The sequence below is a fragment of the Babylonia areolata genome, chromosome 8, assembly GCF_041734735.1.
Source record: "Babylonia areolata isolate BAREFJ2019XMU chromosome 8, ASM4173473v1, whole genome shotgun sequence".
Taxonomy (NCBI): Eukaryota; Metazoa; Mollusca; class Gastropoda; order Neogastropoda; family Buccinidae; genus Babylonia; species Babylonia areolata.
Window position 1 is genome coordinate 43,901,664 of NC_134883.1, and position 27,510 is coordinate 43,929,173.

Genomic DNA, 27,510 nt, shown 5'->3' on the forward strand with positions numbered 1-27,510 from the left:
ATGTGTTTTTTTTTTTACACTTCTACTATGGGTTTTTTTATGCTGCTTCTGATTTTTTAAAATTTTTTAATTTTTTTTTAATGGAAATGAAGATGTCTGGGCTTGGATGTATTATTCACTCTATTATAGATGGAGTCTCCTGTCAGACTGACAGATGAGTAGGCAGGCAGGCTTATCTGTTGGTGTGTGTCCTCATATGGGAGAAGAGGCCGATTCTGGATGCGCAGCACTTCCCACAGGTGTTGCAAGGGAAAACATTTCCAGAAGTTGAGCCCTGCTTCCTTCGCTCAGGCTTCTCCTTAATGGCCAGCGTTCTCTTGTTTTCAAACGTCTTTATGCCACGAGAGCACAGCATTTCTCCAGCGAGAGTGGTCAAGGACATCAGTTTCCCAGGAAGCGATGTCTATGTCACAGGCTTTGAGGTTTGTCTTCAAGGTGTCCTTGAATGCGCTTGCAGGGTCTTCCAAGTTCTTGGTGGCCTTCCTTCAGCTGGCCCATACAGAAGCATCTTTGGGATCCTGATGTCTGTGCCTGACCAGCACAAGTGACTTTTTTTTTTATAATTGTTATTATTATTTTTATTATAGCATATCATGCATTATCCAACGGGCCCTTTAGACTTGTGGTATGGTATCCAGTTTTTATTCTTGGGATTTACTATCAAGAGTACACACAATCATATATATATATATATTTTTTTTTTTTTTTTTTTTTTGCACACACACACAATGTATGATGAATAAAATTATGAAGTAATTCATGAAGTTGGACGTTTGTGATGTGGTTGTGGAGATGGTGTATTAAATAATCTTTCAAATCTGACAGTCTCCAGACCTTTGCATTATGTGGGATGTTGTTTTTTTTTCACATAAAAATTTTAACTTGCCTGTCTTATGAACTAGAAATCTGTGGTGGTTTTCAGTTTATGTGAACTAGAATGTCAAAGTGGGTATTTTGAACAATGTAATAAGAGACTCTGTCTGACTTTGGAACGACACAAAATGCAATGTTGCTTCATAATTATTTACCCTTTTATCATCTCCTGTTCATTTATTTCTTTACTCAGTCACGTTCATCTGGATACAGCTCTTAAATAGACCCAATGTAATTAACAATTCATTAAAAAAAAAGAAAAAGAAAATCAGTATATTTAAGAGAAGTTGAGTCTGTTTGCACAACAAAATCTGAAATTCAGTATCACATGTTTAAAACAACAACAAGAAAACAAAAAACAGGGGTCAATGTCTCTTTCTTATTACCTGAACCTATTTCCAGAACTGTGATGAGATCAACTAGCACTGGGGAGCAGAAAATGTTTAAAATTGTTCCTACACGGGTGTACAGTATGGACCGCCTTTTAAACTGATACCTCATCTGATATGTGACTTTGCAGAAGTGAGACATCTCCCCTCCTTCCTACTCCTCCACCAAACACACACACACACACACACACACACAAAAGAGAACAGACTGAAATCAGCTTAAGACCACTCTTTATTCTTCACAGAACGGAGACATGGTAAACATTTGCACATTCATATACACTGAAAAGTCCATTTCACTATCATAATACCATATGTAGCAGTTACTGTACATACATGTACAATGAAAAATCTGTTTCACTATCATAACAGCATATGTAGCAGTTACTGTAGGTAAATAGATATATATTGTTGTCATGGATTGATGGAATTTTTGTGTAAAATGATTTTTTTACCAGTTATGTATTTTAATCATTTTTGAAAAAGAAAAGTGTGCTGTGCCAAGTAATGCTGTTTTTTGATACCCAGAAAGTTAAAAGGCAGCAAAAACAACCAACATTTTAAGTGAAAAGAATTTTGGTATATCCTTAAAAAGAAAAAGAAAAAAATTGTCTCTTGTTCCATGGAGTAAAGTGTCATGAAATTTGCCTTTCTCATTTAAGTAATTAGGGGAAATTACCAATTATGATTTCTGATCCAATTTTTGATGGTGGTATCCTTGCCTGTAAACCACATGTGAGTTTTATTGTCTACCATATTTTAATGGGCTTTTGAATAAATGCCATCAGAATTATATCCTGATATACAAATAATCATTTAAATGGGCCTGAAAAGTTGTTAAAAGGATGTAAAGCAAAAATTCTAAAACTGATTTGAAAATAATATAAATCTGAAGAAGTAAAAATGTGATCATTTATGGGTAGGAAGCTATGCATTTAATTTTGATTATTATAAGAGTGTTGCTTGCAAGGGGAAGGGATATGTCCACCCTTACAATGGCCTTATAGTAATGGATTAAATGGACACTCCCTTTTTTCATCATTCAAAATCTAGGGGACACTCACTCTAAACGTTGACCAGGTTTAGCCATGCTAGCCAATACTCACATCACATCACATCCCCTTTCCAGCAACAGTCTCAAATGATTCAAATAAAACATCCCCTACCTACCATATGGCTAGTTCAATTTCATAATTATATAAATAAATATCACATTGACAAAAATACCTGAGAGGAAATGTGTGTGTGTGTGTGTGTGTGTGTGTGAATGGACAAATGCATGTAAGATATGCAAATATGCTTGTGACTGTGTGTGCATTGTGAAAACGTGTACAATACAAATATAACTATTTAAAAAATTCAAAACTCAGCATAAAACTGCCCTGAAAATACAGAAACTGAGAAAAGAGTAATATCACAGAGTTGCTACCTATGCAGCTAAAATATCAGATACTGATATTTAAAAACAGTTTCTCCTTCTCACTAGAATTTAGCTGATGGTTGCTACCAGCCAAAACAAGGATAAAATGTATAATCACTGATGATATTTCTTCCACTTTTACATTCACAGTGAGTATTTACCCTTGTCATGCTTCGCATGTCAGAAATGACACTGGGACATCCTCCAAAGCTTATTGGTCTTGGGAGTTCTACACTGGAAGTCACAAGACACCCACTTGGGCAATGTACAAATGAACTGAGTGTTATCTGGTTAAAAAGATACAACAAAAAACAAAGTCTTCAAAAATTGTCATACACTTTTGTGGGTTCCAAAAAAAAAAAAAAAATTAAAAAAATCCACCTTTTTTTTTTTTTACACAAATACCTGGATATTGCCTCTGAAAAGTCTGTGTCTCTTTTGGCCTGCAATGCTTTGGAAGAGAAACTGATACATACTGAGTTATTCAGACTCTGATGCATGGCACAGTGAACACAGACCTTGTCAGATAAAAATGTTAGAAAAAGAAAAAAATAATAACTGCTAAGAATCCCAACCTGATCACGTATAACACAAAATCGATGGACCCAACCAACACGATACAAACGTCTACCATAATTACGAGACACGAGCATCAATGAAGTTTCTTGTTTTTTCCACTGGCATTGGAATCAAACACAGCCTGACAGCGAGAAAGATGCCGGTAGGAGTCGATGATCAGTAACAGTGGGATAATGATCCACAGACTATTCAGGAAAACAAAGTAGAACCAGAAATATAAGGGATGCAAATATTCTCCGTGGATGAATCCCTCAAAGATGGCTGTTAGGAAATACAAGGAGTCACCGTACAGCTGACAGAGAGACAGCAGCAATTGCAGCACGTAACGATGTTTGGAGTTAGCAAGGAAGGCCCATGCTGACAGGAAGGCCAAAGGTCCGTCGATGATGGCTGTAATTCTTTCCATGCACACTGTGAAAGTGTCGGAACTGAAAATAAAAGACAGGAAAGAAATGATATAAAAAAGGAATATATACATACATATAGAGAGATATGTATGTATGTATAAATATATATATCTAATGTATATATACATAAATACATACATATATATATACACACACACACGCACAAAATACTTTACCCTTTTCTTCTTTTAAATGACAAATTAAAAGTATGGGGAAACAATTCAATGGGGTCTTTGAGAGGTGAGACCAACATGCAGTTTCATAATGATGAAATAAAACAGAATGTTTACTAAATTGTGATGCAGCTGAAAATATGAACACAAAGAAGTTTGGTAGTTTTCTAATTACTGTTCAAACATTCCTGAGTTAGGAATGTAACGCCGGCACGCCTTGGGACTAGCAGACACCTAAAGTGTTAACCATAAACAAACGGAATTCTGGGATAGATATATATTTCTCCCATTTTCCACACCAGCTTTCATATATTTCTTTAGGTTACATTTTTACATATAGTTAATATCTATCAATAGAATATTGTTATTTGAAATTATCTACATTAAAATAATCAACATAAATGATGTGACCACCTACGTAAAATTCCAAAACATATGAGTAGAGAATAAAATCTCTCTCTCTTTTTTTTCTTTTTTTTAAATATATTTTTTTAAGGGGAATAACACTTAGTCTTTTCAGCGAATATTGAAAGAAAGATCAAAAGCGGAGGTGAAAAGGTGCTTTTTACTCTGGTAACTGCCAAAAAATCTTTTTAAAACATACAGTTTTTGGAAGGCTATAGTAAAATTCAGGTATTTAGTTTAAGAGAAATGTAATGCCAGATGGGTTGACATACTGACTGGCATCTAGACTGGGAGGTGATTATACAGACTTACTTCATTTACACACAGAAGTAAAAACAAAACAACTAAAAACGCCTTCCCATTTCTCCTCAAAACAAACAAACAAAATCAATAACAAACAAGCAAAAAACCTACCAACCAAACAAACAAAAAAATGGTGACACTCTCCTTTGAAACGAAAGCACAAGTCTTACATAGAAAATCTGCTATAAAATTGAAAAAAGAAATACAAGATGCACAATAAGATATTCTCCATTTGGTGGATTTGCTGGGCAAATTGACTGTACAGTATTTACCGGTGAAGAATCAACAAGTCTTAAAATGCTCACCTGATATATCGGCTATCACCTTTTCCATATTCCTTCCCTGAAAGAACAAAATAAACATAGTATAAAAACACCCTCACCAAGACAATGACAGGATGTTAGTGTCCACATCTTTATTAAATTTCCCTTCATATCTAATAGTTTCCTATTTTAATTTATGTTTTTTTTTTGGTGTATTTTCATCAACTCACTTCTGGCACACATGCAGTTCTCTACTTTCACACACACACACACACACACACACACAGCCTATTTGTAAAGATCAGGGGAAAGAATCAATCAATCATGTAAACTGAAATACATTCATAGCAAGCACCACAAAATGCTGCACACACTCATTCAGGCAGTGAGTATCAAGAGGACAGAGGGTGCAAGGCAATCTGAAAGCTGTTCCTTCACTACAAGAAACTTCTGTTGGTTTGTTTTGTTTTACTTTTCAGCACCTTTTTCAGGTTTGATGCTTATTGGAATATGCTACATAGTAGCTATAAAAATGGACAGAACTGTGCAGTTAGAATGTAATTTCCAGAATTAGGTTTGATGGTATCTTATATAATGAAGGATGGGCACAACAGCTGGGCGGTTAAAGCGTTAGACTTTCATTCTGAGGGTCCTGGGTTCAATTCTCAGTAACGGCACTTGGTGGGTAAAGGGTGGAGATCTTTCTGATCTCCCAGGTCAACATATGTGCAGACCTGCTTGTGCCTGAATCCCCTTCGTGTGTATATGCAATCAGAAGATAAAATAATCACGTTAAAGGTCCTGTAATCCATGTCAGTGTTCGTTGGGTTTTGGAAACAAGAACATACCCAGTATGCACACCACCGAAAACAGAGTATGGCTATACCTACATGCATAGTTGGGTAAAATAGTCATACACACAAAAGCGTACTCGTGTACATACAAGTGAACGTGGGAGTTGCAACCCATGAACGATGAAGAAGTTGAATGTAATGAAGATTTCTGAGCTTTTTCAGACTGACTCATTAAAGTTGCAGCCCACGAACGATGAAGTTGAATGTAATGAAGATTTCTGAGCTTTTTCAGACTGACTCATTAAAGTTGCAGCCCACGAACTATGAAGGTGAATGTAATGAAGATTTCTGAGCTTTTTCAGACAGACTCATTAAAGATGCAGCCCACGAACGTTGAAGTTGAATGTAATGAAGATTTCTGAGCTTTTTCAGACTGACTCATTAAAGTTGCAGCCCACAAATGATGAAGTTGAATGTAATGAAGATTTCTGAGCTTTTTCAGACTGACTCATTAAAGTTGCAGCCCACGAACTATGAAGGTGAATGTAATAAGATTTCTGAGCTTTTTCTGACTGACTCATTAACTAAGTTCAGGTTTATAACTGGAGTAAATAAGTTTAATAACTGTTTTGTGAAAAGTACATGCTACTATTGTGGATCAGAGATTTTCTAAATGGAAGATCACAGTTTGTAAGTGTAAATAGTAGTAAATCATCAAAGGTTAAGGTAACTAGTGGTGTACCACAAGGTAGTGTTCTTGGCCCAACCTTGTTCATATACTTTATAAATGATATGCCTGGTGAGGTAGATTGTAAAGTAACAATTTTTGCAGACGACACCAAGGCTTACTCTGCCATCCGAAATACAGAAGATAGAGATCACTTGCAAATGTGTATACATAATCTGGTTAAATGGACAAATACTTGGCTGTTGCAATTTAACAGCGAGAAATGCAAAGTTCTGCACCTTGGAAAGAATAATCCACAGTATCAGTACACGATACAGGAAAAGGGGGTAACTCGAACAATGGATAGTACAACAGCGGAAAGAGATCTAGGGATCACGATGGACCCAGAACTAAGCTTTGAGGCACATATAAATAATATAGTGAAAAAGGGAAATCAAATTTCTGGTCTTCTTGTGAGAACTATAACTAATAAATCTCCCGAAATTATGATTCCATTGTTCAAAGCTCTGGTTAGACCCATTATTGAATATGGAAACTCAGTATGGTGCCCTTACCTTAAAAAGCACATAAATATGATTGAAGGAGTTCAACGCAGATTTACCAAGTGTATAACTAGTAATACTATTACAGTATTAGTACTCGTGATCTTAGTTATGAGGAGCGCCTGGCTCTTTTTAATATGCCTAGCCTTGAGTTTAGAAGATTAAGAGGTGATCTCATTGAAGTATATAAGATCATGCACAATATTTATGATCCTTGCACCACCTCTTCATTGTTTACTATGGCTAACTACAATAAAACTCGAGGGCACAACTTCAAAATAAACAAAACTAATTTCGTAACTAACCAGTTCCGCAAGTTCTTTACTAACCGTATCATAAATCTGTGGAATAACCTTTCCTATGACACCATCAATGCACCATCGGTAAACGCCTTCAAAAATCACATTGACAAAAAGTTTAAGAACCTTGTATTTTCCACAGAGTTAAATCTTTACTGAGCTGTAGATAAATATAGTATACACTATGCCAGATTTAAACAAGGGTTTGTTCACAACAAGTGATCCAAAGCACATAAATGGACACTGATTACTAGGGCAAAAGGCTTTTAGCCTATAGCCAAACATTTCTGTGATTCTGTGATTCAAAACTGGCAATTAAAGGTCTTTTTAGCATAGGTTTTCAAAGAAAAATCTTTTCCATAGCAGCTTGATTATGTTCCATCTGAAAAAAAATGTTCTATTTGACTGTGAAAATCTGTGTACAAAATTGTTTAAAAAAAAAAAAAAAAAAAATCCCATTCTCACTCTCAGATTATGTTTCGAAATACGTCTTGGAGATTTACTTTAAATTGAAAATTAACGAAATAGAATGACCATTATTTTTCAATAATTTCGATTCTGCTTCCATGGAAACTTGTGACACAAACCAAGTGTTGAAAATTTGTCACAGGTTGCCATGGAAACAGACTGACTCCATTCTCGCGCTGACACACACTGTGTTTGTCATCTCCATACAGTCATACGCCGATGCACGCACGCACCAAGAATACTGTGACAAGTCCAAAAAGAAAGAAAGAAAAAAAAAAAACAAAAAAAAACACCCCAACTTACACAGCTGTGCAAGAAAGTCCATCTGTCCAGCCAGTGTGGCGTGGAAGTAGCCGAAATATCCTTCAAGCACGGTGTGAATGAAGCCACATGCCACGAACCAGCAGACGACAAGCCGGCGAGTGAGAGACAAGGGTTTGCGTGCTGCCCTGCCGGTCACCAGCCATGTTACAACGATGAAAATTCCAACAATTGAAAAGAAAACTGAAAGAAGTTCTGTTATATCTTTATCGTTTGCTTTGAAATGGGGAAGTTTTAGAGACCGTGGGTAGTATGGATGGTTGACTTTCTCTACCATGTTGGCTGCTAACCTGACTTGCAAATTGGTGACCTGACGTGACCTGAGCATAGACACTATGTCTATGACCTGAGGTTAGTTGATCTGACGCGAGTAAATATAGCCAATCGAACGGCACGTAGTCCGATCAAGGGAAATCACTCTTTGCATGAAACCAGTCGACGGAAGCCAGTGGTCACATGTAAATACAAAGTCCATCTCAGTCTTTTGGTATGGAAGCTTCACCTGGCTGTCTTAGTCTGCAGAAACCAGCAGTTTTATTTTGACATTACTTGCTTGATAACTCCTGACCGGGAAGAGCCATGTGATGCTTTATTTGTCCGATAAAAACACGTAACACGTATGTTTTCTTCAGTTTAACGTCTATTCACTGTAAGTGTTTTTAGACGGAAAGGAGTAAAGTAGTGTATAAAGGAAAGGGAATGCATGTGAATATTAGTGTTAAAAAAAAAAAAAAAAAAAAAGAAAAGAAAAAAAGTTAAAAAAAGTTAATGTCATGTATCAGAGGAAAAGTATATTATAAGAAAAAGTCTAAAGAGGTTGTGGTGTGTATTGAATGAGTTGTCATGGGAAGGAGAATATGTATATGCATATCAACAAGTATTAACCTACAACAATGTAAATATAAATAACAGTATTAAATATAATACATCAAAGGAGGATACCAACTGGACTGGAGTTTAAAATTTCTAAATATGTGACTGCGAGGGTGTGTGTGTGTGTGTGTGTGTGTGTGTGTGTTTACATGCACGTATGTGCGTGAAGGGTTGAGTCAGGGTATGTGTTTTTTTGGGAGGGTGGGGCTTGCTAGGCGTCTGTGAAACTACATGTATTTACGTACTGATGTGTGTGTGTGTGTGTGTGTGACTGTGAAAGTGTAAGTGCGTGCTTGAGTGTACATGTCTTTGTGGAGAGTTGGTGTACGATGTTGGCGGAAGGTCCAACTGAAGACCTAGGCGTCTATATGAGACTATATATGACATTGTTTATGCATTTTAGTGTGTGTGTGTGTGTGTGTGTGTGTGTGTGTGTGTGTGACTGTGAAAGTGTAAGTGCGTGCTTGAGTGTACATGTGTTTGTGGAGAGTTGGTGTATGATGTTGGCGGAAGGTCCAACTGAAGACCTAGGCGTCTATGAGACTATGTATGACACTATTTATGCATTTTAGTGTGTGTGTGTGTGTGTGGGGGGGGGATGGGAGGGAGGGAGAGAGGATTGTGGGAGCTGTGTGTGAGTGCAGTAACCCAAGTATGTTCAAATATCCTATGTATTATACCCTATCGTGTGCCTTTCACGGGACTTACGCTGTTTGTCTGTCTGTTTAATTGTCTACCTCCCCCCACCCCCTCTCACCCACCAGCTCTCCGACCTCTCTCTCTCTTTTCAAATGTACGAATATGTATTTTTGAACTTGGGTCTGGGTAGGTTTCGGATTTCCAAGATGTAGGTTCAGATAATGTATTTTTGCAACTGACTCGAATGATCGATTGTATGTGGCAGAATTGGAAAACCATGTAGGCCTACAGTGGAGTGATACGTGTAGTATACATGTACAAAAGGTTATCTACCTACTCATTTAGTGAAGAGTTATCTTTTGTTTGATATGGATAGACATCGGACTCATTTTGTCAAGATTTAGAATCAGTATATCGGAAATAAACACCCACGGCAGATATCGTTATTAAAATGTATATAGTACAGTTCTGACCTATGTCCATTGTATAACTGAAGAATCGATTGAAGATGAAGTACATTTTGTTTTGAAATGTCATGCTTTGCGGCCGTGTGACATGATCTTCGTGAATAATTTACTCCAATGAAATACTGTTATGAATATCCAAGTTTATTTCGATCATTAATTTGCTGATGGCATCTACGGATGAGAGAGTTATGCGTAGCTTGGCATCATATCTATATAAAGCTTTTCATTTAAGATATATTATAGTTATGTCATAATTAACTGCTATAGTTTTAGTGACAAAAAAAAAAAAAAAGAAAAAAAAAAAGAGAAAAAAAGCTTCACATGGGGCTATGGTGAAAATGAATAAACCGTCTGAATCTCTCTCTCTCCTTTTCTCTCTCCTCTGTATGTGTGGGGGAGTGGGGAGGGGGGTCGGGTGGGGGGGTGGGGGGTGGGGTGCGTGTGTGTGTGTGTGTGCGTGAGTGTTTGTGTGGGTGGGTGTGGGTGTCAGTGTGTGCGTGCATGTGTGTGTGTGTGTGTGTGTGTGTGTGTGTGTGTGATCCCTTAGTTTCAGAAAAAGAAGATGGCTGTGAAATTGTCCACCTCTTGTCTACCAAAGCTGCTTCTATGGCTGGAACAATACCTCCCTCACTCCTTTAAGGTCAGCTGCAGTACAGAAAGCAAACAACTAGTCGTAGCCTACACATTGCGTAACACGCACCGCACTTATGGAGAGAGAGAGAGAGAGAGAGATTCAGATACACTGAGATTATTTATTCATTAATAGGCCTAGGCCCCTTATGAAGGGGTAAGTGACAACATAAGTAAATATCAAACAAAATGAAAATATCTAACCAAGCGTAATAAGTACACACATTACATAAACGCTGGAATGAAGTACAGCATCTTAAGATGTTACGATATCCCGAAATTTAAATGCCTGGTGTAAAAACAGTACCAGGACAGAGAGAGAGAGAGAGAGAGAGAGAGACCACTTAAACACACTGAGAAGCGGATATTTGCATTCATGCAACAACAACAACAACAACAACAACACACACACACACACACACACACACACACACACACAATATGCAGAACTTCACGGAGACCCCGTATTCTGAATCGTACAATCAGGACAAAAACTACAAACAGCGGTAGTTAATATATGGGTAAAACAAGACGTTGAATATAACCTGAATATCATGTTGTAATTTTAGCTTCACAAAGAGCTGAAGAGTCACCTGGGAGGTCAGTACCCAGACCTGGAGTTCTTTGTGGACAAGTGGCCTCACCCTCAGGCCGTTGTTGCCATGGTGAACCCTGCAGCTGAACAGGTGAGAAGTATTCTACAATGGATTCGTTGATACGAGATGATGATGATGATGATGACGAGAACAAAGATAATGACACATGATGATCAGTTGTACGCCGACACACATTTGACTGAGCCTGTTTTAGGGTTTCTTTCATCTCTCTCTCTCTCTCTGTCTCTGTCTCTGCCTGTCTGTCTGTCTCTCTCTCAGCACTTTGCTTTACATTTACATAGAGCTTTTAAACTTCTTCTTCTTCTTCTGCGTTCACTCGTATGCACACGAGTGGGCTTTTACGTGTATGACCGTTTTTACCCCGCCATGTAGGCAGCCATACTCCGTTTTCGGGGGTGTGCATGCTGGGTATGTTCTTGTTTCCATAACCCACCGAACGCTGACATGGATTACAGGATCTTTAACGTGCGTATTTGATCTTCTGCTTGCATATACACACGAAGGGGGTTCAGGCACTAGCAGGTCTGCACATATGTTGACCTGGGAGATCGTAAAAATCTCCACCCTTTACCCACCAGGCGCCGTCACCGTGATTCGAACCCGGGACCCTCAGATTGAAAGTCCAACGCTTTAACCATTCGGCTATTGCGCCCGTCAGAGCTTTTAAACAACCCAGTGCCTATGTATCGTAATTTTTCTTTGTATTAATATGCGACTTTATGTCAATTCCATGTGTAGCCCTTTCTACTGGGTTATGGCTTATATGAATAATACGTCTACGTCGACGTCTCCCTCTCTCTCCCTCTCTCTCTCCCCCTCTCTCTCTCTCTCTCTCGTCTTCCCGATGTGCATACACCGTCGCACAAGCACTCACTCTTACGCACACGCATACACTCACAGACAGACAGACATTATACACTTACACCACACTACACACAATTCCCATATATTATTATGACGTGCAGATATGTGTGTCAGTGCAATCGTACTCAAACTTACTAACGTCCACCGTACCATCCAGCAGCACCCACGCCTCATACACAACACCACCACCCCTCCTCCCTCACCCACACACCATACACACACTGGTTCACATGCGCACAGGCATGCAGATATATGTGCCAACGCCCCCCCCCCCCCCCCCCACCCCCCACTCACCTCCCCAATCCCTCCCCCCCCCAAAAAAAAACACATCACACATCACAATACGTCATCCACACGACATGCACGCCCACGTACGTACATGTATTGTTGAAATAGCAACAGAAACTGTAACAGAGTTTTTTTTTTAATAAGTGTCGCTAGAATCTGATGTCTGCTGTATTTGTATTTGTATTACTCTTTTTGTCACAACAGATTTCTCTGTGTGAAATTCTCCCCAGGGAGAGCGCGTCGCTACACTGAGAGCGCCACCTATTTAATTTCATTTTTTCCTGCCTGCAATTTTTATTCGTTTTCCTATCGAAGTTGATTTTTCTACAGAATTTTGCCAGGGACAACCCTTTTGTTGACGTAGGTTCTTTTACGTGTGCTAAATATATGCTTTACACGGGACCGCGGTTTATCGTCTCGTCCGAATGACTAGCGTTCAGACCACCACTCAAGGTCTAGCGGAGGGGAAGAAAATGATGACGACTGCGAGTGTGATTCGAACCAGTGCGCTCAGATTCTCTCGCTTCCTAGGCGGACACTGACGTTGACTCTACGGGCCATCACTCCACAGTCTCACAGAGTTGCTCTTGACGTTGCAGTGGACGCTAGTGTTTGTACTTTGCTGTGCAGCTGATCTGCAGAGCCTTCCTGCAGAATGTGGTGGTGGGTGTGTATGGATCGGATGATGAGGCTCTGGGTAACTTGCTCCGAGACCCGAGCGTTGTGGACTGGAACACAAAGACGGTGTTTTGCGGTGGGAATCATAGATAATTGGATAATGGATAAAAAGACGCACACACGCACGCACACACACACACACACACACACACACACACACAGACATCACGTTTCACGGTATTCATGGGTACCTAGGTATACCTATATAAGTTCTTGTTAACCATCATTTCTGTGACGTTGCACACTCCTTCAAAACTGCCAGAGCGAAACATGAAGAAGAGAAGGCGAAAACAGAGAAAACAGATGTAGTAAATTATTATGGGAACTGTTGGGGATGAACTTCATTCTGTTTAAGAATGTCCTAAAAATATTGTAATTCGAAATAAATTGATACCACATAAATATAAATCACTGATAGCAGTGTTCGCTTTACTGTGAATTTATTCAGTGCTGCGAAGAAAACGCAACTTTACTGAAGTAGATTCATAAAACTTGGAAAGGGCGTGTAATCTAATACATAATTATTCGTCAGTATGTTTAAGTTTGATTTGTTTTGCTGCAAATCATTATTATTAGCGCGCATATTTGTGCGTGCGTGCGTGTATGCGTGCATGCATGCGTACGTGTGTTTGTGTGTGTGTGTGTGTGTGTGTGTGTGTGCGCGCGCGCGCGTCATAGCGGGTTTCGGAGATACTGATGGACACTAAAGTTGTGATTCAGTGAGTACGTATTGTTATTGTATTGTATCCTCCACTCCCCAAAACTGAGGGGCAAAAGAATGAGATTTCTTAGAAGAATCTTTGATTCTTTGAATCCAGCGTTCTCCAGCCAGCAGAAACCAGTGCTGCAGGCGGTGGCAGAGGGAATGGGCAAGTCCACTGCCTTCACCCCTAACTTTCTGTTGAAGGCATCGTCTGAGGACTTGAAACCAATGTGAGTGGTCTGGCTGTTGTAGATTGTGTGATTTAGACTTTTTTTTTTTCGTTTATTTTACCTCTGTCTGATTGTTTGTCTGTGTCTTGTCATGTCTCTGTGCGTTTGTGTTTCCATGATTGTGTGTGTGTGTGTGTGTGTGTGTGTGTGTGTGTGTGATTGCGTGTGTGTGCGTATGTGTGTGTGTGTGTGTGTGTGTGTGTGTTGTGTTGTGTGTGCGCGTGTTGTGTGTGTGTGTGTGTGTGTGTGTGTGTGTGTGTGTGTGTGTGTGTGTGTGCCAGGATCACATGACTGATAAAGAAAAAGGATATATTTCCGAATAAAAAAATAAATGGCAGTCCATTTACCTTTTTTTTTTTGTTGGCTGCAACCCCCAAGTCCCCTAACCTCGCCCCAACATGCACACAAACACACTTACACAGACAAGTATAAACACACACATACACACACACACACACACACACACACACACACACACACACACACACACACACACACTCACTCACTCACTCACTCACAGACACAAACACACGAACACACACACACACACAGACACCACACACACACACACACACACACACACACACACACACACACACACACACACACACACACACACACACACACACACAGGGCGCACGTGCATAGGAATTAAGAGCCACGAACATTTAATCCTTTGACGCCTTTTGGGGCGTTGAGGATGAACAGTAAGCTAAGCAACGCATACAGCTCACAAGTAGAATCACGTCTATCTATCTGTCTGTCTATCTATCTATCTATCTATCTATCTATCTATCTATACATGGATAAAATAGATAGAGAAAGAGACAGACAGACAGAAACAGAGAGCGTGCTGGCGTCAGTGCATGTGGAGTGTTGGTGCGTCCATGCGAGCGTGCGTGCGTGCACGCTGTTCACTCATATAAATTTATTCTTCTTGAAATAACTTCAAAATGTTCGCCTGAAGGAGGTGTGGTCTGTGTACACTACGCCTCTGTGTTTTACTGCCTTTTAGGTCTTTCTGCAGAAGCTGAGTTGGGCGAAAATTTGATGTTATTTATTTCACGAAGAAGGTATTTGAACGAGTGGGCCGCAGTGTGTGTATGTAGTTTTGTTGTATTTCTTATTTCAACTGACAGTGTCTTGGAACTCCAGCACCATTCGTTGTAGCGCGGAGTCAGCAGCTACCAGGTGTCTCATGTTTATATCTCATGGTTGTTCAGGTTTCGTGGGCATGGAGCCATCACTGATGGTCAGCATCAAGTATAAACCAAGCATTCACTGAGTAGGTCGATTATCGCCGATCCGTTTCCGCTCCTTCCTCTTCAATCGCCAAAGACGTGGGACAATTAAGCTCCCTGATAACCTCCGTCATTCTGATTCCCTCGCATCTTTTAAATCTCGTCTCAAAACCCACCTTTTCCCTCAGCAATAAGTTCAGTTGTGGTAGGTCCACTTCCTTTGCGTTAGCTATGCTTGACTATGTGTGTATACATGTGTATGTGTACATAACTACATGGATGTATATGAATGTGTATTGTGTGTGCGTGTGTTTATGTAAGTTTGTGCCTGCCTATGTGTGCGTATGTGTTAGGGTAGCTGTTAGATACACATGTATGTTAAAATGTATGTATGCAGTGTGTGTGTGTGTGTGTGTGTGTGTGTGTGTGTGTGTGTGTGTGTGTGTGTAGTCACATTTTAGTGTGTGTATGTAACATAGATGTAATGTTTTATGTTAACAAAAGCGTTTTTGTAAAGCACGTAGAGCAGATTTCTGGATAGTGTGCTATATAAGTATCCATTATTATTATTATTATAAGTTGACGTTTGTTGCGTCCAGGGAGGTAATGCTGTTCAGTTCAGAACCGGAAGTCATTGTTCGATGTGTTGTTGCTGAGGCTCGATCGCTAATCCGTTTTTGCAATGCTGTCTTGTGTCCAGACCTGTTCCAGAGGGAATGAAGATTCGGCCCATTTCTGATGCTGACGTCGGGATTGTGAACTCCACCTGGAAATTCGCCACTGATGGATCGGACGTCTTCATCCAACAATTCATTCAACAATTCCCCTCGGTGTACCTGGAGACAGAAGGCGGGGTTCATGTGGGACACATGCTGGGAACCAGCTGCGGCACCATAGGGATGCTGTACGTCAATCCCGAATTCCGCAGGAAAGGTTACGCCAAAGTCATCATATCCCATCTGGCCCAGAAGTATTTCGACGGTGGAGACGACGCCTGTGTTTTCGTGGAAGAGACGAATTCCCCCTCGCTGAGTTTGCATCAGTCCTTGGGTTTCAAGGTGGTACCTGGATTAACAATTAACTGGATGAAATGTGGTCCGAAAGGTTGTTGTCGTGCACAATTGGATAAGAAGTGTTGTGTATAATAAGCTCATATGCCAACCAACAGGAGAATGTCTTGAATTGTTTACGTACCTATCCATGATGAACAATAAGTGAAGTCAGTGTATGACTGTTTTTAAACCAGAAGACAAACAATCATCCGTGTGTTTTATCATACTCCATGTAGCATATTTGACCTGGTGAATGTAAGTTTATCATACTCCATGTAGCATATTTGACATGGTGAATGTAAGTTAGCACAATCTTAGGAACTCATTTGTTTAGAATATTGTTGACGTACTTAACACTGCAAAACCGGCACATGAGTTTTGTTGATTTTCTGTCACTGTCACGGGTCCTGATACCTGGTTTGGTTGTGTGTGTGGGGATGGGGGGGAGGGGAGGCGTGCGGGGAGTGGGGGAGCCGGGGGGGGGGGGGGGGGGAGGGGGGAGCTGCACTGCTGAACGCATCACCAACATTCTCCAGTTCTGGCGGTCGTGGGAGATAGCCCACAGCCCGAGTTTCGGCAAAGCTCCTCACTGTCCAAGCAGTAATGCCGTCTATCCACTTCTCTCGCTGCCTGCCTCTGTCTCCTTTTCCCCTGCACTGTTCCCTGAAGGATGGTCTGGGAGAGCCCGTCGGATCATGTCAGGTGCCCATATCGCTTTTCCTTGTTCTCTGTGGTCAGAAGGTATTTATACCAACCAAAACTATCTCATGTTTAAAAAATTTTTTTTTTGATACTAACTTCTTTATTTGTTTTGTGGTCCTAGTCCAAGGTGTCTCCTGAAGCATCTCATTCCCACTGCATGGATCCATCTCTGAAGCATCTCATTCCCACTGCATGGATCCATCTCTGAAGCATCTCATTCCCACTGCATGGATCCATCTCTGAAGCATCCCATTCCCACTGCATGGATCCATCTCTGAAGCATCTCATTCCCACTGCATGGATCCATCTCTGAAGCATCTCATTCCCACTGCATGGATCCATCTCTGAAGCATCCCATTCCCACTGCAAGCATCTCATTTCCACCGCAAGGATCCATCTCTGAAGGTCTGAAGCTCTCTGCAAGAGCGCAGGACTGGCATGCATACAAGAAAACAGAGGGAGCCAGTGTGTGCTGGAGCTTCAGCCTTGTTCTGAGGCTGACGTTCTTGTCTCCCCACACGGGCTTCAGTTTTGCCAGTGCTGTTGCAGTCTGCACATCTCTTGCCAGTATTTCGGTCTTGGACCCTTCTTCACTGATGATGGCACCAGGGTACTTAAACCACTTCCACTGTCTCCAGCTGTTGACCGCTGACATTGATCTTGGTCTTGATTGGGTCTTTGCTGTTGGTTATGAGTTTGGTCATCTCGGCGCTGATCACCATTGTTTCAATCCAATTCAGTTCAAAATGCTTTATTGTCTGCTTCAACCAAAACAGAAAATTCTCATCCCAGCGGTTCACCAGTTCTGCCAGTTCCTTCTTACTGCCTGTCAGCCTATTTAATATAATCAGCAAACGGGAGATTTTGTAATGGTACGTCTTCCGATGTTCGGTGCTTTTGTTTTTACTAAGTTGATGGTTTGGGTCTTTCACCCTTTTTGCACCAGTCTTTTTATGTTGAAGGATTTTTTCTTAACGTTTTACTATTGAACTTTTGTGTGTTTGTTTTTGCTATGAAGGGGTGGTACAGTTCGCTCCAACGGGTGGTGCGGGTTTGCAAATCTGTGTTTATGTTCATGTCGCTGGTTGATTTAAAAAAAAAAAAAAAAAAAAAGCCTTCTAACTTCTTCTTCGTTCATGGACTGCAACTCCCATGTTCACGCGTATGTACCCGAGTGGGCTCAGATTTACGTGTGTGACCGTCTTTACCCCGCCATGTAGGCAGCCATACTCCGTTTTCGGGGATAAGGATAAGGATGTTTTAATTCTTTAAATCTCTTATGAAAATTAAAGCCCCTTACCACTAGCTCCGTCACATGTATTATGTTCTGGTTAGTGTTTTTAACCTTCGGACGAAAAATTGACGGAGTGGTCAACGTCAGAAACATGTCCTTGGTTTATGTCCATGAGTTTCAGTAGTTTCAGTAGCTCAAGGAGGCGTCACTGCGTTCGGACAAATCCATATACGCTACACCACATCTGCCAAGCAGATGCCTGACCAGCAGCATAACCCAACGCGCTTAGTCAGGCCTTGAGAAATGTCCATGAATGTGACAGTAACTGTGCCAGAGCCTAATTTTCTTTTCTTTTTTTTCTCTGGTCAGGTTTCATCCATGATAATTATGGCCCTGACTGATTTGCTGGGCTACAACAGATATAATTTCTTTGTGCCACATGTTTTCAGTTGATGTCTGGGATGAATTTCAGTGAGTGTGTGCGTTTTTGCGTGTGTGCGCAGCGCGTGTGTGGGTGAGTGTGAGTGTGCTGATATTTGTATAATTGTTCAGACAGAACATGTTTTTGTTATCACAGAGCTTGCCTCATTATCATCATTAAACAGGAAGACATCAATAGCAGTCCGTGGTAATTTTACATCTGTTATTCGAGCGGCGTGTTTTGTTAGCCATATTGTATGGTTCCATGTACATCACATGGATTGTTTCAAGCAAGCATTGATCCACCTTTTGTGATGACACAATACATTCGCGCGCGTGCACACACACACACACACACTCACTCACTCACTCACTCACACATACACACACACACACACACACACACTGAGTTTAGCCGACACCTTTACTCACAGCATTATGAGGGAAAGAAAAACTTTGAGGACTCACACTATAGACTATATTCTTTTACAAGGTGATGAACACAAAACAAACGACTAAAACCCTTGAGCGACGTTAAAAGCCCATTGACACATTAACTCACATTGAAATCTAAACAAACAAATGATAAATTGTAACAATTATTAGCACATAATTATCGTTTAGCTGACAAAGTCAAGCTTGCTGAGTTTGAAAGTGAAAATTTGAAAACAGCAACAACAAAACAGACCACACAGTAGCCTCAGCAAGCATAGTTTGCGAAACGAAGCATCACAACACGGTAAACAATGGCCTTTCTTATATCCAAAAAGACAGAAGTTACCTGGGCCTAATCTCCTTTTAGTGAATGTGTCCAAATTAACGTAGCATATAATCTTCCTAGTCTGGCACTGTTTAACACCAAGAAAACTAATAGAATCAATTTTTGCTTTGACCTCAATTTCGCCATTAAGATATTGATTACACTTTTCAGCGTATATTGATGTACATGTATGCGAACATTCTGAAAACTAAAGGTTAAAGGTCCCAATGCTTTTTTTTACGACCGTCGGGACATTGAATTCATATCCACAGTGTCTAGGGCTCGGCGTAGGAAGGCGGGGCCCAACTTCCTCTCCTTCCGCCGTTTGACTATCAACCTTCCCAAAACCAAAGAGTCAGTTACCGGCATTATTCACACCTTTGATGATGTGAGGAAACTGAAATCGGCGTAAAGCGCCTCTCCCAACGGACACAACACCATGCCGAAACGGGGACCCCTCCAAACCTGGTTAATCACTGGTTAATTAATTGATACTGGATCAGGAGTCCAACGCCTGACTGATCAGTTCAGACACAGGTGTCTGCTCACAACGACGCAAAATACTCAGCAGGTCATTTTGTCAAAGGGATTCGGACCACACCGGAGCCATACAAGTGTACCGGCAGGCACGATTGTGAATCCTAGACTTTCGTGCAGATGTTGCGAGGCCGAGTTGCTTTCTTCAACCACAACGTAGACATCTTCCCCGCGATCAAATTTTTTCTGAGTCAGCTGGGATACGATGACCTTGGCGTAACCTTTCCGGCGGAAGTCCGGATTGACGTAGAGCATTCCCATGGTGCCGTAGCTGGTCGATAGCATGTGCCCGACGTAGTGCCCGCTGTTCGTCTCCAGGTACACCGAAGGGTGGTGACGGACACATTCCTCAAAGTAAGTGTAAGATCCCTCATGAGAAAATTCCCACGTGGAGTGTATCCGCTGGACATCAGCGCTAGAGACGGATCGAACCTTGATTCCCCCCGGAACAGGTCTGTGTCACACACACACACACGTACTCATTTTGTATACGGAGTATGGCTGCCTAGATGGCGGGGTAAAATCGGTCATACACATAAAAGCCCACCCGTATACATAGGAGTGAACGTGGGAGTTGCAGCTCTTGAACGAAGAAGTATACATTATGAAAACTAAACAAAATACGAGCATAAAAATTCAGACAGGTTATCAAACACTGGATTACAAATGATATCAAATAGCAAGAGCCAGGGAACCCGAAACACACACACACACACGTACACACACACACACGCGCACACACCGGCAGACATACACTCGACATACACACATTATACATGCGTGCGTGGGCACACATGATAACATAATAATTACCCTCCCCCTTTCATTCATTTTAAATGCTGTTCTGTTGGCATTCTTTCTATGCTGCTCGTCTCGTTTCTACACACACACACACACACACACACACACACACACACACTGAGTTTAGCCGACACCTTTACTCACAGCATTATGAGGGAAAGAAAAACTTTTGAGGACTCACACTATAGACTATATTCTTTTACAAGGTGATAAACACAAAACAAACGACTAAAACCCTTGAGCGACGTTAAAAGCCCATTGACACATTAACTCACATTGAAATCTAAACAAACAAATGATAAATTGTAACAATTATTAGCACATAATATCGTTTAGCTGACAAAGTCAAGCTTGCTGAGTTTCACAGTGAAAATTTGAAAACAGCAACAACAAAACAGACCACACGGTAGCCTCAGCAAGCATAGTTTGCGAAACGAAGCATCACAACACGGTAAACAATGGCCTTTCTTATATCCAAAAAGACAAAAGTTACCTGAGCCTAATCTCCTTTTAGTGAATGTGTCCAAATTAACGTAGCATATAATCTTCCTAGTCTGGCACTGTTTAACACCAAGAAAACTAATAGAATCAATTTTTGCTTTGACCTCAATTTCGCCATTAAGATACTGGTTACACTTTTCAGCGTATAGTGATGTACATGTATGTGAACATTCTGAAAACTAAAGGTTAAAGGTCCCAATGCTTTTTTTTTACGACCGTCGGGACATTGAATTCATATCCACAGTGTCTAGGGCTCGGCGTAGGAAGGCGGGGCCCAACTTCCTCTCCTTCCGCCGATTGACTATCAACCTTCCCAAAACCAAACAGTCAGGTACCGGCATTATTCACACCTTTGATGGTGTGAGGAAACTGAAATTGGCGTAAAGCGCCTCTCCCAACGGACACAACACCATGCCGAAACGGGGACCCCTCCAAACCTGGTTAATCACTGGTTAATTAATTGATACTGGGCCAGAAGTCCAACGCCTGACTGATCAGTCCAGACACAGGTGTCTGCTCACAAAGACGCAAAATACTCAGCAGGTCATTTTGTCAAAGGGATTCGGACCACACCGGAGCCATACCAGTGTACCGGCAGGCACGATTGTGAATCCTAGACTTTCGTGCAGATGTTGCGAGGCCGAGTTGCTTTCTTCAACCACAACGTAGACATCTTCCCCGCGATCAAATTTTTTCTGAGTCAGCTGGGATACGATGACCTTGGCGTAACCTTTCCGGCGGAAGTCCGGATTGACGTAGAGCATTCCCATGGTGCCGTAGCTGGTCGATAGCATGTGCCCGACGTAGTGCCCGCTGTTCGTCTCCAGGTACACCGAAGGGTGGTGACGGACATATTCCTCAAAGTAAGTGTAAGATCCCTCATAAGAAAATTCCCACGTGGAGTGTATCCGCTGGACATCAGCGCTAGAGACGGATCGAACCTTGATTCCCCCCGGAACAGGTCTGTGTCACACACACACACACGTACTCATTTTGTATACGGAGTATGGCTGCCTAGATGGCGGGGTAAAAACGGTCATACACATAAAAGCCCACCCGTATACATACGAGTGAACGTGGGAGTTGCAGCTCTTGAACGAAGAAGTATACATTATGAAAACTAAACAAAATACGAGCATAAAAATTCAGACAGGTTATCAAACACTGGATTACAAATGATATCAAATCGCAAGAGCCAGGGAACCCGAAACACACACACACACACACACACACGTACACACACACACACACGCACACACCGGCAGACATACACTCGACATACACACATTATACATGCGTGCGTGGGCACACATGATAACATAATAATTACCCTCCCCCTTTCATTCATTTTAAATGCTGTTCTGTTGGCATTCTTTCTATGCTGCTCGTCCCGTTTCTACACACACACACACACACACACACACACACACACACACACACTGAGTTTAGCCGGCACCTTTACTCACAGCATTATGAGGGAAAGAAAACTCACACTATAGACTATATTCTTTTACAAGGTGATAAACACAAAACAAACGACTAAAACCCTTGAGCGACGTTAAAAGCCCATTGACACATTAACTCACATTGAAATCTAAACAAACAAATGATAAATTGTAACAATTATTAGCACATAATATCGTTTAGCTGAGAAAGTCAAGCTTGCTGAGTTTGAAAGTGAAAATTTGAAAACAGCAACAACAAAACAGACCACACAGTAGCCTCAGCAAGCATAGTTTGCGAAACGAAGCATCACAACACGGTAAACAATGGCCTTTCTTATATCCAAAAAGACAAAAGTTACCTGGGCCTAATCTCCTTTTAGTGAATGTGTCCAAATTAACGTAGCATATAATCTTCCTAGTCTGGCACTGTTTAACACCAAGAAAACTAATAGAATCAATTTTTGCTTTGACCTCAATTTCGCCATTAAGATACTGGTTACACTTTTCAGCGTATAGTGATGTACATGTATGCGAACATTCTGAAAACTAAAGGTTAAAGGTCCCAATGCTTTTTTTTTACGACCGTCGGGACATTGAATTCATATCCACAGTGTCTAGGGCTCGGCGTAGGAAGGCGGGGCCCAACTTCCTCTCCTTCCGCCGTTTGACTATCAACCTTCCCAAAACCAAAGAGTCAGGTACCGGCATTATTCACACCTTTGATGGTGTGAGGAAACTGAAATCGGCGTAAAGCGCCTCTCCCAACGGACACAACACCATGCCGAAACGGGGACCCCTCCAAACCTGGTTAATCACTGGTTAATTAATTGATACTGGATCAGGAGTCCAACGCCTGACTGATCAGTCCAGACACAGGTGTCTGCTCACAAAGACGCAAAATACTCAGCAGGTCATTTTGTCAAAGGGATTCGGACCACACCAGAGCCATACCAGTGTACCGGCAGGCACGATTGTGAATCCTAGACTTTCGTGCAGATGTTGCGAGGCCGAGTTGCTTTCGTCAACCACAACGTAGACATCTTCCCCGCGATCAAATTTTTTCTGAGTCAGCTGGGATACGATGACCTTGGCGTAACCTTTCCGGCGGAAGTCCGGATTGACGTAGAGCATTCCCATGGTGCCGTAGCTGGTCGATAGCATGTGCCCGACGTAGTGCCCGCTGTCCGTCTCCAGGTACACCGAGGGGTGGTGACGGACACATTCCTCAAAGTAAGTGTAAGATCCCTCATAAGAAAATTCCCACGTGGAGTGTATCCGCTGGACATCAGCGCTAGAGACGGATCGAACCTTGATTCCCCCCGGAACAGGTCTGTGTCACACACACAAACACATACACACACACACATACGTACTCATTTTGTATACGGAATATGGCTGCCTAGATGGCGGGGTAAAAACGGTCATACACGTGAAAGCCCACCCGTATACATACGAGTGAACGTGGGAGTTGCAGCTCTTGAACGAAGAAGAAGTATACATTATGAAAACTAAACAAAATACGAGCATAAAAATTCAGACAGGTTATCAAACACTGGATTACAAATGATATCAAATAGCAAGAGCCAGGGAACCCGAAACACTCACACACACACACACACACACACACACACACACACACACACACCGGCAGACATACACTCGACATACACACATTATACATGCGTGCGTGGGCACACATGATAACATAATAATCACCCTCCCCCTTTCATTCATTTTAAATGCTGTTCTGTTGGCATTCTTTCTATGCTGCTCGTCCCGTTTCTACACACACACACACACACACACACACACACACGGTGGCACGCCCGTACACACACACACACACACACACACACACACACACACACACACACACACATGCACAGCCATGCCTTCAACGTAATCAACCAGGCAGTCGATATCATGAATATCGACACACTGCAGAACACTCACACGGGTTTGAAATCTTGTGGCGTTGCCTTCAGCAGGGCAGTTGAATACACTATGACAGATGTCCACAACTCTTCAGCCACTGTCAGAAGCGCTGGCTTCAGGCACATTGGCGCTGGGTAAAAAAAAAAAAAAAAAAAAAAAAAATCAAAACAAAACAAAAACATGCTACAACAACAACATCAAAGAATGATAGTCGGTTACATTGAGGCCGTCCCGGGACATGTGGAGTGATGGCCTAGAGGTAACGCGTCCGCATAGGAATCGAGAGAATCTGAGCGCGCTGGTTCGAATCACGACTCAGCCGCCGATATTTTCTCCCCTTCCACTAGACCTTGAGTGGTGGTCTGGACGCTAGTCATTCGGATGAGACGATAAACCGAGGTCCCGTGTGCAGCATGCAATTAGAGCACGTAAAAGAACCCACCGCAACAAAAGGGTTGTTCCTGGCAAAATTCTGTAGAAAAATCCACTTCGATAGGAAAAACAAATAAAACTGCACGCAGGAAAAAAAAAAAAAAAAAATGGGTGGCGCTGTAGTGTAGCGACGCGCTCTCCGTGGGGAGAGCAGCCCGAATCTCACACAGAGAAATCTGTTATGATAAAAAGAAATACAAATACAAATGTGACTTGTCTCTTCTTGGGAAGGAAACTAGAGTCAGGAATACCAAATGTTCCCCGGATCTCTGTCTGAGAGAATTTAGGGCTGTCACATTTTCTGTGTTACATTTTAGAACTTTTCTTCGGCCTCTCCGTCCCCGCCCCTACCCCCCCCCCTCACCCCCCACTCCCTCCCCTCCATTGCCCACAATTTCTTAGGCGTGTTTGCAAAGTTATTTTTTAAATGATGAAGAGCTGTTTGTCGCACTACTTTGTTTCTCAGTATTATATATATATATATATATATATATATATATATATATACACTCTGTGTGTGTGTATTATATATATATGCATATGTACATATATATATATATATATATATATATATATACTCTGTGTGTGTGTGTGTGTGTGTGTGTGTGTGTGTTATATTATATATATGATATATATACACTGTGTGTGTGTGTGTGTGTGTGTGTGTGTGTGTGTGTGTACGCAGGCGTTCGTGCATGCATGCGTTGGCGTGCTTGCAATCATGCTTGTGTATTCATGTACATGCACAATTTCCCCCCTGACCCAGCAGTCCCAGCCAAGTTGTTATCCATTCCATAATCTCCAACCCAGTCTTCTTCTTCTTTGTTCGTGCCGGGTCTGCAACTCCCACGTTCACTTGTATGTACACGAATGGGCCTTTACGTGCACGACCCGTTTTTACCTCGCCATGTAGGCAGCCATACTCCGTTTTCGGGGATGTGCACGCTGGGTATGTTCTTCTTTCCATAACCAACCGAACACTGACATGGATTACAGGATATTTAACATGCGTATTTGATCTTCTGCTTGCGTATACATTACGTAGGGAGTTCTGGCACAAGCGGGTCTGCACATAATTATGGGAGATCGGGAAAATATCCACCCTTTACCCACCAGGCGCCGTTACTGAGATTCGAACCCGTGACCCTCTGATTGAAAGTTCAACGCTTCAACCACACGGCTGATGCGCCCGTCCACCCCAGTCAAGTCCAGCACACTCCGCACCAATCATGACGACGTTGACAAACAATTCAAAATATCACGAATAATACTTTGACGGGTGCAATAGCCGAATGGTTAAAGCGTTGGGCTTTCAATCTGAGGGTCCCGGGTTCGAATCACGGTGACGGCGCCTGGTGGGTAAAGCGTGGAAATTTTTACGATCTCCCAGGTCAATATATGTGCAGACCTGCTAGTGCCTGAACTCCCTTGTGTGTATACGCTAGCAGAAGATCAAATACGCAAGTTAAAGATCCTGTAATCCATGTCAGCGTTCGGTGGGTTATGGAAACAAGAACATATCCAGCATGCACACCCCCGAAAGCGGAGTATGGCTGCCAACATGGCGGGTTAAAAACGGTCATACACATAAAACCCCACTCGCGTATATACGAGTGAACGTGGGAGTTGCAGCCCATGAACGAAGAAGAAGAAGAAGAAGACGACGAATGATACCAACCAGACAACATGATCCGTGAGTTCCTCAGCGCAATGGCTGGGTTTTTCAGCAGGTCACTCACAGCCCCATCGTTCACGCCAAAAACGCCTTCCACCACAATCTGTTCCACGTGTTCACGGTGCACCTGCTATCGAGAGAACTTAGACACCTGACATCGTTAACAATAACAATAATAATGATAATCAGTATTTATACAACGCCAAATCTTGTGCAGAGACAAACTAAAGCGTATTTACTGACACCAGTCATCCACACACCGCATGCATAACCCTAAACTGGGATCAAAAACACAACTGAAAACAAGGAAGTGGGAGGGGAAGGGAGACTATCTTGGGAAAAGGTGGGTTTAAAGGCCAGACTTGAAAGAGCTGAGTGCGGAGACCTGACCGGAAGCGAAAGAGGGAGGTCATTCCAAATGCAAGGTCCAGACACAGAGAAAGAGCGGCGGCCGACAGTGGAGTGTTTGAATCTGGATACAGTTGTTCAAACAGGCTTTTTATGGAGACGTCTATTTATCTCGATGTTTGTCTATTTACTTGTTCATGCTTATCTATTTGCATATTAACTCTTTGCAGGGGTAAAGTGGGTGGGTGTGTATTGGTGGGTGGGTGGTGGTCAATGGTTTGACGGAAACTGCAGCGCTAATTGAATGAATCATGCACTTACATTTGCTCATCCGCTATGTTCTTTCTTTCTCTATGACCATCATCTGTTGTAAAAGTAATGTTTAACTCTCTCCGTACGAACGGCGAAAGAGACGACGTTAACAGCGTTTCACCCCAATTACCACCATCCAAATATTACAAGCGGAAGGCTCTTACACTGAAGAGGTGAATGTTGACAAAGAATACCACAATTC

General features: G+C 41.8%; 5 protein-coding genes across 9 annotated transcripts in view; 1 reads left to right on the plus strand and 4 right to left on the minus strand.

The window, feature by feature from the left end:
- Window positions 1–11: 11 nt before the first annotated feature.
- On the minus strand, window positions 12–8,244 carry LOC143285196 (3-beta-hydroxysteroid-Delta(8),Delta(7)-isomerase-like). The gene is made up of 3 exons (XM_076592436.1): window positions 7,907–8,244; window positions 4,855–4,891; window positions 12–3,689 (listed from the first exon to the last, which is right to left on the minus strand). Exons 1-3 carry the CDS (start codon window positions 8,199–8,201, stop codon window positions 3,335–3,337), a joined length of 687 nt encoding a protein of 228 aa, XP_076448551.1. The 5' UTR covers window positions 8,202–8,244; the 3' UTR covers window positions 12–3,334.
- Window positions 8,245–8,363: 119 nt separating this feature from the next.
- On the plus strand, window positions 8,364–16,655 carry LOC143284846 (glycine N-acyltransferase-like protein 3). 5 transcript variants are annotated; one of them, XM_076591921.1, is made up of 6 exons: window positions 8,364–8,411; window positions 10,451–10,543; window positions 11,103–11,219; window positions 12,933–13,056; window positions 13,799–13,913; window positions 15,855–16,655. In XM_076591921.1, exons 2-6 carry the CDS (start codon window positions 10,466–10,468, stop codon window positions 16,297–16,299), a joined length of 879 nt encoding a protein of 292 aa, XP_076448036.1. In that variant the 5' UTR covers window positions 8,364–8,411; window positions 10,451–10,465; the 3' UTR covers window positions 16,300–16,655. The 5 variants fall into 5 exon arrangements, with proteins under 5 accessions (XP_076448036.1, XP_076448035.1, XP_076448034.1 ...); XM_076591920.1 differs by having other exon boundaries at window positions 8,375–8,573; window positions 15,855–16,654; XM_076591919.1 differs by having other exon boundaries at window positions 8,375–8,541; window positions 15,855–16,654.
- Window positions 16,656–18,940: 2,285 nt separating this feature from the next.
- On the minus strand, window positions 18,941–21,812 carry LOC143285197 (L-amino acid N-acyltransferase MnaT-like). Its single transcript, XM_076592437.1, has 2 exons — window positions 21,746–21,812; window positions 18,941–20,313 (listed from the first exon to the last, which is right to left on the minus strand). The coding sequence occupies exon 2, from the start codon at window positions 20,142–20,144 to the stop codon at window positions 19,887–19,889; it is 258 nt and encodes an 85-aa protein (XP_076448552.1). The 5' UTR covers window positions 20,145–20,313; window positions 21,746–21,812; the 3' UTR covers window positions 18,941–19,886.
- On the minus strand, window positions 21,698–22,632 carry LOC143285296 (acetyltransferase YE1169-like). The gene is made up of 2 exons (XM_076592559.1): window positions 22,628–22,632; window positions 21,698–22,124 (listed from the first exon to the last, which is right to left on the minus strand). Exons 1-2 carry the CDS (start codon window positions 22,630–22,632, stop codon window positions 21,698–21,700), a joined length of 432 nt encoding a protein of 143 aa, XP_076448674.1.
- Window positions 22,120–27,510, minus strand: part of LOC143285199 (acetyltransferase YE1169-like) — a 12,463-nt gene continuing 7,072 nt past the window's right edge. The window contains exons 3-5 of the mRNA XM_076592444.1: window positions 26,652–26,775; window positions 24,560–24,671; window positions 22,120–23,936 (exon numbers count right to left, since the gene is read on the minus strand). Coding sequence (XP_076448559.1) covers window positions 23,510–23,936; window positions 24,560–24,671; window positions 26,652–26,661 — 549 coding nt within the window. The 5' untranslated portion in view covers window positions 26,662–26,775 and the 3' untranslated portion in view covers window positions 22,120–23,509. The remainder of the gene's footprint in view (window positions 23,937–24,559; window positions 24,672–26,651; window positions 26,776–27,510) is intronic.